This window comes from Aulostomus chinensis, chromosome 5 (assembly GCF_037954235.1).
Source record: "Aulostomus chinensis isolate RoL2024-O1b breed Wild chromosome 5, RoL_Achi_v1.0, whole genome shotgun sequence".
Taxonomy (NCBI): domain Eukaryota; kingdom Metazoa; phylum Chordata; class Actinopteri; order Syngnathiformes; family Aulostomidae; genus Aulostomus; species Aulostomus chinensis.
In genome coordinates this window covers 11,872,603-11,889,296 of record NC_141324.1, presented here as the reverse complement: position 1 = coordinate 11,889,296, position 16,694 = coordinate 11,872,603, and the positions used below count along the sequence as shown (strand labels likewise).

Below are 16,694 nucleotides of genomic sequence, written 5' to 3'. Positions count from 1 at the left end.
CCCACATCCTAAATACTGGACCAAATCCAAATTTTTCTAGCATATAAAACAAAAAAAGGAAACTCCACTTTATAAAATGCCTTTTCAGCATCTCACAAAAGAAAAGGCAACAATTGATGTGTCACAATTTCTTGTCATCCATATAATGTGCAGCAGTCTTTGAAGATTGTCTGCAGAGCTCCTGCCCCACATAAACCCTACTTGAACTTGATGAAGGGCCATTTCTTCCAGTCTAGTTGCTAAGATTTAAGCAAGATTTTTTTCATCCACACTAATCAGTGATATCGGGTGATAGTTAGCAGACTGATGGGGATCTCTTCCCTTTTTATGCAGTACTGTAACAACTGCAGTCCTCATAATTTCAGGTAGTTTACCTCTTTGTAACGCATCACGATATACAACCAGTTATCTAGGGGCATGATCTTCTATGAATTTCTGATAGAAATCTACTGAAAACCCATAGTTTATGGAGGCCTTCCCTATCCTGAGACCCCTGATTACTTTTTTATTACATTATATTATCATTATCATATCATATTATTATCTATTGAGATGTCGTCCTTCAGAAGTGCTCTCCCATCCTGTGTTAAAGCTGGGATTTCAATGGAGGAAAAGAAAGATAATTCATTTTTGTTTCTCCCACCCTGACAAGTGCACAGTTCCTGACAAAAACTCCCTAAATGTCTTTTTTGTTTGTGATAAGATTATTGTCTTTGTCAAAAATCGATGGAATAATATTATGCAATTGCATTGTTTTACTCTATGTGCCAGTACCTGACAAAATGCTGCTCAAAATATTTCTGCCTTGTACGGAACTGAGCAAATTCAGTTTTCCTGTTCAATATGTCATTGTATGTCATTATCACTGTATGTCATTTAATTCACATTTGAGCTCATTCAGTTTACCCCATGTATCAGTCTTGTTACTCCTTATGTTGCTTTTATTACAGCATGGTGCATGATGAATGCAGTCTTGCGTTTTGTCAGAGTTGATGAATTCTAAATTGGCCTCCTAAATTATCACATAAGTGGTAAACAGCCAGTTTAGTTTTGCGTAATTGGCTTTGTTGTGTTGTTTTCTTTTCAGGCAAAAACCCATCATGTGTACATAAATTCTGAGCTTTTAATAATCAGTACCTGTCAGGAGGAGCAGTGGGTGGCCATCCTTAGTTTATTGAAGAGTCATCAGTTAAAAGGACAAGAGTTAGCTTCTGCCTGCTGGATTCAGACGCTACCCCACGCTTGGCCCCTCCACTCCTCGTTCATCTCGCTTCACTTGGTATGGGCCACTTTCAGTTTGCTTGAGGATAAGAATATGAAAGGTCAGGCAGCAGTTTGGCTCTTCTTCCCTTTCCCTCTGTTTTTATATCTCCAAGCTCCTCTTAATAGTCTCCTTTCTGACACCCTCCCTTTCATTTTCCATTTCTTGTTTTCTGCTGGGTCCTCTTCAGCCTTACATCAGATTCTAATGGTTATGGACAACATTGCATTACCGTTCTCAATTAATCCTCCTCCATGCCTCCTTCATTTCATGGAAAGAAGTGCTGAGGCATAATTGTGTGCAAAAAAGGGTATAATTGTATGCAAAAATAAACCTCTGTCAACATTATGCTGTACACAGCATTATTTTTGCTGTGTACAGCATTGAAATTGCTCCAGCATGAAACAAGACTTTCAGTACCATTTTACAACTAAAATACATTAACCTTCCAGTTGGAAGAGGTTTCTTCCAATCCTGCTGTTTCTCTGTCAGACAGTTTAACAGCTGGATATTGTGGGCTGTGAGAAGCAGTTTGATAATTGTCAAGAATGTTGAAACTGGATTTACAACTCACTGACCTTGTAATTTGTTCGCAACTGCAATTTGTTTCTTCAGAACCAGCCGGGCTGCATCAGCCTCCTCGCTCTCTCTACCCAGCACCAGCTGGTTCTCCAGACTGCCTTTGCCATCTCACATCTGTCATCCCTCTATCCTGAGGTGTGGCCCCACAGAAGTGCAAAATTTATCCATTAACTAATAGTATTTACTTGCTTGTTATTACCTACCAGGCTGATCACTTATATTTTCTCTTTTCTTCCTGTGTGATGCCCAATGGTGGAGTGAATTTAATAGTTGTATCCTTCATTGTTCTGCTTTGTCTTCAGTTATCACCCAGGGGCCCTCATGGGCTATACACTAATGTAATGGGGGAGGTGGTGGTGGTGGGGGAGGTGGTGGTGGTGGTGGTGGTGGTGGTGGGGGAGGGGGGTATACAGCAAGTGAGCTTGTGAAGTTGATGTGTTGCAAGCGAGAAAAATAGCCAAGAGTAAAGTTCTGAGTGTTTTGACATGAGCAAAATGTCTATGGACATGTCCCTACCGATATCCAGCCACTACTGCATTATCCCTACCAATGTTACCACTGTACCATCAGTGTCAAGTCCATCAATTTATATTTGGTATTACCTTAAGTACCAAAAACTAATCCACAATCAGACATTCATCCAATCCAAAAGGCTAAGCTGATGAGACAATGTGAAAGAGTGTTTGCTGGTCCCAGACCAGTTTTCCAGCACAGCAATCACATGGAGGCAGAGGCAGACAAACACTCTGAACACAAAAGCAGCAAGTGGATGTAGAGTGGCCAACAAGCAACCTGTGTTATCTTTTTAGAGAGGTAAACTTTACAGTTATTGTCATTGCTGAAGTAGTAATAAACTTCCAATTTTACTTTCCCTTTGACTCTTTTTTTTTTTTAGTATTGGTAATGACATTATGAGTCCTCTCCCTCCTTCTCCAACACACTTACTGCCTTTTAACCCTTGGGCTTAAACCTCCCACTTTCATGTGCATCAATGAAGAAGATTACATTTTGACAACTTTATGGTTTGTTTGGCTACTGTGTGCATGGTCTGTTTAATTTAAAACAATATACTGAAGCAATCTACACTTTTACTGTGGCTAGGCTTCAAGGAATTCACATTTAAAAATTTCATTTTTAAAAATACAAATGTTGCCTTTTACCCTAAATATCATTAAACAACATTTTATTGATTATTAGAGCTTACCAGAATATAAAAAAGACATTTTTTTTTACCAAGATGTAATCTATACCCTTTTTGCACGAGGCCTTGGCAGTTAAGACTAAAAATTCAGTTTACTTTCTTCTTCCCCCAATTATGATAGTTTGCTCGTTATATCAGCTCTAGATGATTTGAAATTACAGCCTTAAATTCAAAATTTATCAGCTTCCAGGAGTGCCCCCTTAGTACCCTGGCTGGCAAGATGAAATATTACACATATCCAAGAGGATATATTCTACATTCACATCTTGGAAACCACCCATACAAAACATTTGGAAAGGCGAGGCCCTTTGAAAACAAATGCAGAATTTGAGTGGATAAGGCTCTGTCTGTCAATACAGGACCAATCAGCCAAAGATGTTGAAGCAGACATGTGCTGCTGCCAAAGAGTAATGTGAACTGCAGTCTACACATGATTCATGCATGGCTGGGTTCCCCAGCAAAGGAAGGGAACCCAGCCATGCATGAATCATGCTTTGTTTCATATTATTGACTGTTTAGTTGTCGATCCCATACTATGGGTTAGAAGTTGTTGTTTTTTTTAATGCTGTCTGAAATAGGATTGGCCCTAGGTGCAGCTGCTATTGGGAGAGCGAAACATATTCTGCTCTGACATCTACATTTTCATACAAATGGCTTGATTGGAGATCAGTCTGATTGGAGGAACGGCTCCATTACGTGCAGCTGCTGAAAGGAAGCTGCTGGTCAGATAGATTAACCCAGAGGAACACAGCTTGCTCTGAAAATATGTTGGCATGTTTATAAGTTGCCTCCAGTTGGTCTGTTTGACAGAGCAGCAGAGGTCTCAAAAGAAATAAACACCGCTATAACCCCAAATGAGTATCCAAGACAGCCATGTTCTAAGTAAATATATTAAACATATTTTGGCCTATATTTTGAAAACACACTGTAATTTAAGATTTGGCAAGAAGGGTTTAACAGGCTGTGTGGTTTTCACAGATGGGAATCACTTTTTGGTAAAGAATCCCTTTTTGCAGGACACCTTAACACCAAAGCCCTTCAGGATTTGTGGGAAAATACTTCCTTTGAGAAAAGTGCTGTTCTTTGCTCTTCTTGAAGATTAAATGTTGTCTAGCTATGATAAACTCCTTAGTGCAGCATCCAAGCTTAGCTCTGCAGAAGCAGCCATGGTTTTCAAGCTCATTGGTGCTTCTCTCTTTTGTCACAACTAAACTGCACCTCAAAAGATGCTCATTGTTCTGCAAACTGTTAGGACGATAAAAAAAATCTGTGTGGGTGGTTTTCCAGATGGAAATGTGGAACATATACTCTTGGATGTGTGCAACATTTTATTTTTTTTTAAATCAGCCAGGTTACCCCCAATGGAGCCAATATCACCAATATCAAAGTCAAACCTGCAGCCTTGGTTTTCTTCAATGATAGTGTTCTCTTTCGGCAGTACAGGGCAACCCCATACTGTAAAAATAGTCTTGGAATGGTTTGAGGAATTCCCCAAGTCAACCAAATCAAGCATCTGGACAAACAAGTCCAATCCATGGATGCCCACCTTATTTATTATTTATTTATTCTATTTCTTTATGTGTCAGTGTCAGTGTGCATTTGGCATTAATTGCAACATATGAGACGACATGCTTTATGCCAAATTGATCTGCCAGCTAATTTCCATCTGTAGTCCCTACATAAAACGAACATCATTAGAGTATGTACTGAGTAGTACTGAGAAAGCATGTAGTGGAGGGTGTTCCCTGTAGTGGGGAGGAATGACCAGGACCACTTGGTAGGGTGAATAGGCAATCTACCTCCTGTTTGGTAATCTATTTTTATTTATTTATTAGGGATCCAAGCCCAAGTAAAGTGTGTGCAGTGCATGAAAATCAACGTATCAGTGGTACTTGGAACCCTATTGTAATCAAGAATATATTTTTCCTTCCTATTGATACAGTATATATATTAGATGTGTAAGTGAAACTTTCAGGACTGTTACAGACCACAGCATATACCTAAGTTCAGAAAAGGAAAAATAAACAAATAAGTAAATCACATGACAACCACTTGGTGGCACTATAATCAAGGCATTTAAGAATGTAACCCTTACATACAATATCACAAAGTTATTTTGATAAGTTTGATGATAAAAACAGTTTCCATCCCCAAATGGGCATGGCCTATCTCACAAGATTCTCTTGAGTTCGGTAGTCACATAGATATCAGTAAAACATTGTTGCATTCCCAACGGGAGGTTTTGATTGTCTTAGCCAGTCTGTTCAGTTAACATTAAACAAAACTCAGTTGTTTATGAAGATCTCATGAGTCTCTGTGGAAAATTTAGTTCAAGGTCTGACTTGTGTCACATCCACTGGGTAGCAGACTGACTTTTGCAGGGTTGGTCATACTCACAAGTAATTTAGTTGTTAAATTTACTATTGATATTTGCATTAACCCCGAGAATCTAGAAGTTTCACTTGAATCACTTGTGAGGTAAATCTGCTATATTATTCTTGCTTGAAAGAATAATTTTGTAACAACTATGGAGCCCTCTATACCTACCGAAATATTTTGATGTCATTGAACATGAATCCAAACAACAGCTTGTGTTATTTTAGTGTAGAACAGTAGCTCATTTAATCATTAAAGTCTTCTGTGTATTGGCTTTAAATTAATTAAAAAGTAGTGCTGTGTTCGGACAAACTGAATTGGGTTTGATATGACAGCTTATACACATTCCTTGTCAGACCATTCCCATCTGCTCAAATTACCCACAATTCAGTTCACACCGAACATGCGTAGTTTGTCAGATCAAATCAGTTTTATTTATATAGCGCCAAATCACAATGAATGTAATCTCGTGACACTTAACAAGTAGAGTAGGTCTGGAACCCCACTCTTTCAACGAAGTTACACCCAGCAATTCCCCATGAACAAGCACACCTGGTGACAGTGGCGATGAAGACCTTTCTTTTAACCGGCAGGAACGTCGAGCAGATCCAGGCTCAATGGGAGCAACCAGCTGCTTTAACTGGTTTTGGGGAAAGTGAGCAGAACTGTATAATGGAAAGAGAGAAAAGGAAAAAGAGACTGAAACAAAGACAGAGAAAAAGAATACGGCAAGAGGATGTCAAGTGGATGGAGAACAAACAAGACAGAAAGAAAAAGACAGGCAGAGAGAAAGAGAGGGACAGGGAGAATTAAAACACACAGCAGACAATAACAGGAATAAGAGCAAAATAGTTCAACCTAAGCAGTCAACTTCAGCATAATACAAGCATTTGCAGTGATACTAATACAAATACAATGTGGCTACAATATTAAAATGCTACCATGAATACTACTAGTACTAATATGAATACTAATACTAAGGGTGGCAGCTTAAGGGTCTACTGGTCTGCCTGTCCAGCAGCAGCATCAGTCAGACAGATGAGAAAGCACAAAGATTCTGGGGAAAAAGTCAATTATATATCGTGGATGTATGGGATATGAATGAGTACAGGAGGACGGAGAGAAGGATCCTCTGGCAGTCTAAACCTATTGCAGTATAACCAAGGACGTGCCTTAGCCAGCCCTAACTCTAAGAAAAAAGGAAAATCCATCAATTTGTCCATCCAACCATCCAATTACTACAGCTTATCCTGTCAAGGGTTGCGGGGGGGTGGGGTGTGCCAGTTGTCTTCGGGTGAGTAGCGAGGTACACCCCTGAAGAGGTCGCCAGTCCATCACAGGACCAACACATAGAGACAGACAGCCATTCGTTCTCACAGCCACACCTACGGTCAATTTAGAGTATTTGCTTAGCAGGAGTTTACAGGAGAGGTATGATCTCCTACTCGTTCTTGTCAGTGCACGAGCAGCAGCGCTTTGGACGAGCTGGAGAGTTTTTAGAGACTTATTTTTGCATCTTGATAGGAGGTAATTACAGTTATCCAGGAAGTAACAAATGCATGGATGAGATACCACATTAGATGCTGCCGTACACCTTCCACTACTTATTGTCACTTGTCATGCCACAAAAGATCCTCAAACAGAATTGTTTGTCAACAAAGCTCATATGAAAAAAACAATTCTTTAATCCATTATATTCTACAGAGATTTTATTGTGAGCAGTCAAAGATCAACGATTGGGCATGAAGACTGACCCCTGACTTTGATTCCAGCAGGCTTGAGGCTGCACTGCAAGCAAAGGTGGATAGTTAACAACACGCTTCATATAAAACACATTGTAATCTGGATCAAACCCACGCTGTGCTAACTAGAGCAGATTGGCAAGAAAACAATGAGGGGGGCTGGGTTTCCTTTTGCTCTACAGCCAACTGTGCATTAGCTGTGCACTGTCTTTCAACATGTCTCTTTAGAAGCCCTTGGCCAACAAGTTTTGGATGAGTTTTAACTGAAAAACACAGGGGCGATAGAAATCATTTTCAGCGGTGGTTGTTTTTGTCTTTGTGGGACCATAAAATCTCTGCAGTAATATCTCTTTCTTTTTTATTCCAGGTAAACAGACATGTCCTCCAGAGAAATTTGACTGTGGGGGATCCACTTATTGTGTCTCAATGTCGTGGCGATGCGATGGTGAAAAGGACTGTGAGAACGGGGCAGATGAAGAGGACTGCGCCTCTGGTGAGTGTGTTAAAGTTGGACTCACTTCTTTAGCATTAAACTTTGAATATAGAAATAAAACCATTTTGTATATTTTAATTTCCAACACTAAGTACATTTTGAAGCTGTTTGAATTAAGGGAGTTATTCTAGAAGACCAGATGATGTTTCAAGTCATTGAAGTAAAGGCCCTTGAAAAATTCCCTCTTTTTTGTGTTTTTAATTATTCATCCTTTCTGATGACTTGAAATATTAAAGCAAAGTAGCGACAACTCTATATCATATGAGTTTGACAACAAAGCCCCTTTTTATGTGGGACGATTTTAGGTATCAGATACCATAAGGTTTCGATCAGTGTTTGCGGATTTCTTCCATTAATTCTCTAACTTCGAATCCTCTTCAAGGCCATCAGCACCATAAAAACATGACTTTACCTCTTAACCAGCCAATGAAATGATGCAGTTGTCTACCCCCACCCCCAACCCCCTGCAGGGACTGTCTTTGCCCTACTTCTGAGGAGCCGTGAAGAATCGGCTCCTTCTTTTCTCTCTCTTGCCTCCTCACATCAAGAAAAACTGATTGAGGCAACACAGCTGTAGGGGTTTAGGTGTTTGGACTTTGAAGATTGGGGAATATGACACATGGTAGAAAAAGCAGGGGAAAAACATGGAAAAAAACATGACTTTATTCGTGTAAAATGTTACTTGTTTTGTCAAGAATTTGTTTTAATTGTTGCATGTGTTCCAGCTGTGGCTGCTTGGCATTTAAGCAAATGTCATTAAGAATTTATAATGAAATTTGAGTGTGCGTGTGGGTGTAGCTTGATGGATGGGGGGTCTGCATGAAATGAACAAATAATCATGAAATCATCCTATTGAATAGCTATTTACAGGCTCTTCGTATATGCCAGTTCAAAGAGCTTTAAGATTTTGTTCAAATTTTATTCCTGGATCAGAATGCCCATCAATAGCTTCCCATTTCACCGTGGCCCCACAAACACCATGCCAGAGTATTTGTCCATGATTTCATTGACTTAAGAGCCGGTGCCTTTTTAACGTGGGTGGCTGTTCACCATTGAGACATAGTTAGAAGCCTTTGTTCATTCCAGATTCTGTATTGATGCTGCGATCTTAAGCTTCTCTTTTTGACATGAGGGCTGGCAAGGGGTCCTGAATCTCTGTAGAAGTAGAAGCCTTTGAGTATGACCAGCAGGGGGCAGTTTACTCTGACATTTATTGCTGAAGACAGTGTTGCAACTGAAGCCCATTAAGCACAGTTAAAGACAGTTTATCCGAACATTGATGGGGACCTAAAAAAGAAGATGTTTAAATAATGGGCTGCCCCCCCTCTGCAGTTAAATAAGAATTGATTCTCCAGTGTTATGATTTTTGTCTTGCCAAAGAAAGGGTATCTATACTGCATTACAATACTAGATTCAATGCTGATAGTCCTGATCCAAGTAAATGGATCAAAGAACTCTGTGAAACTAAAAATAAAGTGTCACAGTTGTCTTGCTCTGCACTGTGCACATGCCATAGCAACCTTTGACCCCCGAACATTTTTCATGTCATCGTTGAGTCCTAGTCAGTATCTATATTAAAATTGACAAAATTTCTCCTAGGTGTTCCTTAGATATTGCCTAAACGCTAAGAGGATGTACGGCCGGATACAAACAGTCAGAAATGCATCCAGCAGCATGTATTGAGTATGAATGAGTGCAGGAGGACCAAAATGAGGAGTGAGGAGCTCAGTGCATCATGGAATATCCTAAGGCAGTCTAGGATTAATGCAGCATAACTAAAGGCTAGCCTAAACTGGCCCTAACTGTAAGATTATGTGTAGAGGGTGTCGCCATTCAGGACCAAAACTGAGAGATAGTTCCACAAGAGAGGAGCTGGACCTGAAGACTCCAGCTCCCATTCTGTTTTTGAAGACTCAAGGAACCACAAGTAACCCTGCATCCTGGGAGTGTTAGGATTCTAATAATAGGATACGATGAGCTTTTTCAGATATGAGGTCAAGCCAAGTAAAATTTATTTGTACAGCATCAAAGTGCCAAAAGTTATCTCATGACATTTAAGTAAAGTAGTTCTAGAACCTGCCTGGTTGTTGAGGACTTTATATGTTAGAAGAATAATTCTGAATTCCACTCTGCATTAACAGGGAGCCAGTACAGGAGAGATATGATCCCTTCTGCTAGTTCTTGTCAGTATGTGGGCTACAGCATATCTTTTGAGAAAGGATGTGGCTGATCAGAACGATGTTATGTAAATGAAAGAGGGCTAGTGATTTGTTTTATGTTGGAGTTAAGTGACAAATCCAGATCAGATATAACTCCCAGATTCCTTTCGCTAGTGCTGGAGACTGAGGAAATGCTGTCCAGGGTAGTTATCTTTTTAGATAAGCTGTTTCAGGGGTATTTTTTGCCCAGCTCAGTTTTGTCAGAGTTTATTAATAAAAAAATTGCAAGTCACCCATGTTTTTATGTCCTTAAGACAGGCCTCAAGTTTTGCAAACTGATTAGTTTCATGCAGCTGCATTGATAAGTACAGCTGAGTATCATCTGCATAAACATGAAAATTAATTGAGTGTTTGCCTCAATCTAATGGAAGTAGATGTACGTTTAAGAGGATTGGTAAATGGACTCAATTTTATATAGCGCTTTTCTACCTTAGCGGCACTCAAAGCGCTTTACAGTGTCATCTCATTCACCCATTCACACACTGATGGTGGAGCTGCCATGCAAGGCACCAACCTACTCACCAGGAGCAATTATGGGTTCAGCATCTTGCTCAAGGACACTTCGACATGGTCACCAGGGTCGGGGATCGAACCAGTGACCCTTTGGTTACTAGACGGCCGCTCTACCCCTGAGCCATGCCGCTATGTCTACTGGACAGACCCTTTTGCTTGGAGTTCATCAGTGAGTGTAGTGGTCACAAAGAAATCATTATTAACAAGCACCAACTGAGATTGCCCTTGTAAATGTGATATGAAACAGCTCAGTGCAGTTCCTTTAATGCATATTACACTTTACACTCTGTGTAGTAGGATGAGATGGTAAATGTCTCATCTGTTAATATGTAATTCATGTACAGCCTACAGAAGCCTCCAGATGTCTGCAAACCACAGATAATAATAATTGGTGGATGACACCAACAAACACTGGACTGCGACTGAAAATGTCAAAACTGAAGGATGTCTGTCAACCTAAAGGAGGTTGTAAAAATACACATGAACATCTGCTTGACAGGGATGGTAATTAAAAAAAATATAATTCTACTGTCAGGTTTGGGTCTTTCACATCTATACTCTTGAAGAGATGTGAAAAAGGGAGCAGCACTGGAAAATACTAAGTGGTCTGAGTTCATTTCCATGTGTTCTGTTTGTTGCAGCCTTGCTGTTGGCACTTGAGCAGCTGGGGGATTCGCTTCAAAGCAGCATGATCTCTGCTGTGTGTTTGAGTTTAGAACAAGAAGGCAACAAATGAAGATGTGTGAAATTGTACAGCAGCCAAGATTGAGAATACAGCATGTTTCTAATCATAATTTACTTCTGTCATCAAAGGTTCCATTTGGCTGTATATGTAGTGTGAAGTCTACTCTGGGTGCCAGTGTTTCAAAATGCTTTATATATGTTAAGCGGCTGTAGAAACTGTAAAATCACTCAGGCACCACGAAGCGTCAGCTTATGTAGAGATATACTCTGTCTGAAATAATAGCCCTCATGCAAGCACATTCTGAAATTTTCATTTTAATTTCTCTTGTTTTACATGTCGGAATCACCAAGCATTCATATTACCAGGAACAACTCATAAATGAGCTTCGAATCACATCTGTCCTATAGAGGGACAAGGCGCTACCGTGGCAGTGACTTGTGGCATGTTGCTTCTGTGTGTTTGAATGTTTTTCAGTTTTGTGGTTTCTGAGAGACATTAAGTGGGGCATTTCAGACAGCAAGTATGACTACCATGATGATCAAATATTTAGCAAGTTTGTGTGTCCTCATCATCTCTCTGGAACCATGTCCTACAACGGCAAATCCCATGACATGCCAAGGAGGGAGGTTCACCTACTCATGGGGGACTGCTGGATCTGAAGCCTGCATCCCTGGACCTATAAGCGATACCTCTTTCCCTGTATGGGATACCTCAGCATCTACTGAGGAATTACCACATCAGGCGCACTCGTAGGATAAGAAGATCCAAAGGAGGAATACAGAAAGAATGAGGAGACGAGGAAGGACGCTGCCACTGCCGGAAGTCGATTGGGGGTGAGATTTGCATGGCTGTCAACACCAAGTGGGCAGTCAACTTCCCTGTCAGAGAGACTGAATGCAGCAAACACCATGAAATCATGACAGTGTCCTTCAGACCTCGCTATCTTCCCCAGGAATTTACACAGATCACAGTTATCCTAGCGTATATCCCTGGATCTGACAATGCCTTTGCAACAGAGTGAATTGCTATTACTAGTGAATTACTATTACAACAGAGCTTTCAATCAGAGCAGCAATCAGCCTGTCTTCCTGCTCAGGGATTTTAACAGATGTGATATCACCACACTGCTTCCAAACTTGGAGCAGTATGTCACCACACCTACCATGCTTGACAGAACGCTAGATCTGTGTTTTGGTAACATGCCAGGAGCCTATGTCTCAAAGCCCTGACCACAATATCATTTTGCTGCTCCCAAAAATACAGACAAAAACTAAAAACAGAAGATATGCAAACAGAAATTGTTTAAATGTGGAACAGTGACTCTGTCAAGCCATTAAAGGGACTGCATGGAGATCATTGACAGGGAAATATTTTTCCAAAGCTGTGAAGGAGATCTAAATTTGCTGACAGACTATCTCCTCTGTGGGCACTGTTATACCAACAAAACAGGTCAAGCTATATCCTAGCAACAACCTTTGGGTTACCAAGGACCTGAAACAATGTCTGAATAACAAAAAAAGTGGCATTTCTCCAGGGAGACACACACAGAATGAAACAGTTGAATAGTGAGTTGAGAAGGAAGACCAGTCTGGTCCAACTCCATTACAAGAACAAAGTGGAGGAAAAATTCACCACTTGCAATGCAATGGAGGCATGGTAGGGACTTCACACCATGATGGGCAGAGCCCAATCTTGCCCTGATCCAATACTCTGACCCTGCCATCTTTGCTAAGCAGCTGAACATTTACTACAGCAGGTTCAACATGCCACAGCCCCATAATGACTGGACCCTCACCAATAGTAACTATCCATCAATCAAAGTAGATAAAAGGAAGGTTACATTAATACTGGGCCATATCAACCCTTACAAAGCCTCTGGCCTGGACAGGCTCAGGGACAAGGTGCTGAGGGAATGTTCAGTTTAGCTGGGTGATGTCATAACTCATCTATTTCAGTATCTCTTAGACTCCAGCTGTGTTCCACAGATGTGGAAGGTGTCCACACTTATACCCATGCTGAAGAAACCCAATGTCAGGGAGATGAAGGACCAGTGGCACTCACATCCATACTCTGCAAGTGTATGGGCAGGGTGGTGAGTGACACACTGCTATAGTGGTGGACAGGCTGGACCCACTTCAGTTTGCCTATTATGCAGGTGAAGGATGACTGTTTGATGCTCCTGGACACAGTTTGCAGATATCTGGACCCCCCACACCCCCACACACAGATTTTATTCACAGATTTTTCTTCCACTTTTAAAACAGTCAACACGGTCACCCCCTGCGACCACCTTCTGGATCTACAAGTCAACCTATCACCTATCATGTGGATAAAAAAACTTCCTGCAGACCGGCCTCAGCATATGGTAGTAAATGGTTTTAAATCCAAGAATATGACTTTAAACACTGGTGTCCCTCAGGGCTGTGTTTTATCACCGATTTTATTTTCCATTTACACAAATAATATAACAAGCAATAACAGTGACATTTCCTTTTTTAAGCATGCAGACAGTATGGCCCTGGTGGCCCACATCAAGGACAACATGGTCTGGCTGCCTATCAGCAGGTTAACACCGTGATGCTCTGGATCAAAGAGAGCTCTCTGGAGCTTAACATCTCTAAAGAAGACCAAGGAGCTGTGTTGTGTGGGGGGGATCATCTTCCCCCCAACCTCTCTTTGAACCTCTGAGGCTGAACGGGCAGGCAGTGGAGCAGGTGGAGGCCATCCAATACGTGGGCACAAAGATTGATACCTGCCAGTCCTTCTCCCAGCACACAGACGCTGTGAACAAGAAGGCTCAGCAATGCCTGTTCCTGCTGAGGAAACTCAGGAGCTTTGATGTCAGACAAGACATTTTAACAGCTGTCTACAAATCACTTATAGAATCTGTATTCACTTTTAACATGACTTCCTGGTTTACCTTGACCTCTGTCAAAGACAAATCAAAGCTTTTCCGTATCATGAATCAAGCAAGCTAAATAACTGGCAAAATTCAAACTCAATTATCAGCACTTCAAGCAGTTCAAAGGAAAGCCAACCTCATTACATGGGATCCCATATCCCCCTGCACAAGTCCTTCCAACTCCAGCCATCAGGCCATGGCAATAAAGTCCCCCTGTCCAAGAAAAACATCCACAAAATCTCATTCATCAGACAGCCATAAACATCCTGAATAAACAATGGACAAAAATAATCCTTGTGCACTATGTTACTTTACACATATCCACACCCTTTATCTTGTCTATTTTTACCGTTTTAATTTTATACTTGTTTTTTTAAGATCTATACACACTATGTGCTATCAGAATCTGTGTTGTGCAATTGATTCGAATTAGTGCTTTGTCTTGGTTTGTATGTGGAGCCACAGAAAAAGATTTTCTGTTATGACAGATAATATAGTTTTCTGCATCTGAATGACTGCATGTTTGCCAGCATAGCAAATTAGTTAATCATCATCCTCAAAATACCATCTAAAATCAGTCATTAGTTGAATTTATAAAGAAGCTAAATTCATGAAAATGTCACAGAACATAAGAAAAATCATGTCAGAAATAGATTAATAGAAAAAAAAGTTTGACAAGGAAATCCATCTATCCATCTATTTTTTTATACCGCTTATCCATCAAGGGTCGTGGGGAGCCTATCCCAGCTGACATTGGGCAAGAGTTGGAGTGCATCCTGGATAGCTCACCAGTCCATCGCAGGGCCATCAGGAGCAATTTGGGGCTCAGTATCTTGCTCAAGGATACTTCAACATGGTCACTGGGGAAAGTGAAGATTGAACCACTGACCCTGCGGATGCTGAACAGCCACTCTATGCAACCTACCAGTTTGCCTACAAGACTAACAGGTGCACTGACGACGCCGTCTCACTCCTGCTCCACACCACCCTCACTCACCTGGAGATCCCCAACACCTACGTGAGGATGCTGTTTGTTGACTTCAGCTCTGCTTTCAATACCATCAACCCAAGCAAGCTGGTCAACACGCTGCTGTCACTCAGCCTGGATTACCACCTCTGTAGTTGTATTAAGGACTTCCTCTCCCAAAGAGCTCAGCACATGAGACTGGGAGACGTCACTTCATCCATCATCATCCTCAACACCGGCACCCCCCAAGGCTGTGTTCTTAGCCCCCTTCTCTACTCACTCTTCACCCACGACTGCACTCCAATTCACTAAACAAATCACACATTCAAGTTTGCAGATGACACAGCCATTGTGGGAGTGATCACCAATGACAATGAGGCAGCCTACAGAGAAGAGGTCCAGGCCCTCACATCCTGGTGTCGGAACAATGTCCTGCTCCTCAACTCCAGCAAGACAAAGGAGCTCGTCATCGACTTCAGGAAATGCAGGGACCCATCACACGCCAGTCTGATGATCGATGGAGAAGTGGCGGAACAGGTGGAGAGTTCAAATACCTTGGTATTCATCTCTCCAAGGACCTGACGTGTGGAGTGAACACCAGGGAGCTGGTGAAGAAAGCCCAGCAGAGACTCTTCTTTCTGTGGACCCCCAGGAAAACCACCCTACCACAGTAACTCCTCACAAACTTCTAACAGTGCACCATAGATAGTGTCCTGCACTATAGATGCACTGTGTGGTTCATCAGCTGCACCTCAGAGGAGAGGAAAGACCTGCAGCAGATCATCAAGACTGCCCAAAAAATCATCGGCACCCCTCTCACACCCCTGGATCATATCTACTCTGCCTGGTTGGAAAACATAGCTGAAAAAAATCAGGTCTGACTGGACACACCCTGGACAAGGTCTTTTTGACCCCCTTCCCTGTGGCAGGCTCAGCGTCATGAGGGAACAGACAGAAAGACTGAGAAACAGCTTCTTCCCCAGGGCTGTGAAAGCTCTGATGACAAGCTGAACTGGACTATTGTTGCAACTTCCATCCTGCTCTTTACTTGTGATGGACATAACATTCAGTTCACAAACGTACATCACTGGACTCACTGCACAACACTGCACCACAAAGCTCAAGTCTCAGGACTGTTATGTTCGGGGACGGGAGCGAGCTTAGCTATGCCCATGACAAAACCCATGTGGATCGCTCCATTGCTGTCTGTCACTTTGAGGAAGGCAACAGCTGCAATAGCCTTTTTGGAGTAAACCCTGGAACTGTCACCAGTCCATCGCAGGACCAACACATATAGACAGACAACCGTTCACTCTCACAGCCACACCTACGGTCAATTATCCAGTCAACCTAGTCCCCTCTTGCATGTCTTTGGACTATGGGAGGAAGCCAGAGATTACCCATGTGGGTACAGTGAGAAAATGCAAACTCCACACAGGGCAACAGTGCTAACCACTGAGCCACTGTGCCGCCCTGTGTGACAATCATCTTGTATACTGCTTGATTATTGATGTGTATCTGGGGTAGGCTGTGGCTGCTGAGCTGTTACAGTTTGGTGTGGTGTTGCAGGGAAAATATTGGTGTTGCCTTGACTATGATTTGGCTTGTGATGTGAGGTATGGACAGGGTATGCTGATGCTGGCTCTGCATGTAGCTGTCTATTCTCATCTTGAGAAAGCTGATACAGTGCGGGTGCAAATTGTACCCTCATTTCCTCTTTGGTCTGTTTGGTAACATATTCTTTGGTACGCTC

General features: G+C 41.7%; 1 protein-coding gene across 4 annotated transcripts in view; it reads left to right on the top strand.

Annotated features, from left to right (window-relative positions):
• Window positions 1-16,694, top strand: part of LOC147261198 (low-density lipoprotein receptor-related protein 8-like) — a 132,844-nt gene that overhangs the window by 62,057 nt on the left and 54,093 nt on the right. For all 4 annotated transcript variants that reach the window (XM_086203128.1, XM_086203126.1, XM_086203127.1 and 1 more), the window contains exon 4: window positions 7,530-7,655. In XM_086203128.1, coding sequence (XP_086059254.1) covers window positions 7,530-7,655 — 126 coding nt within the window. The remainder of the gene's footprint in view (window positions 1-7,529; window positions 7,656-16,694) is intronic.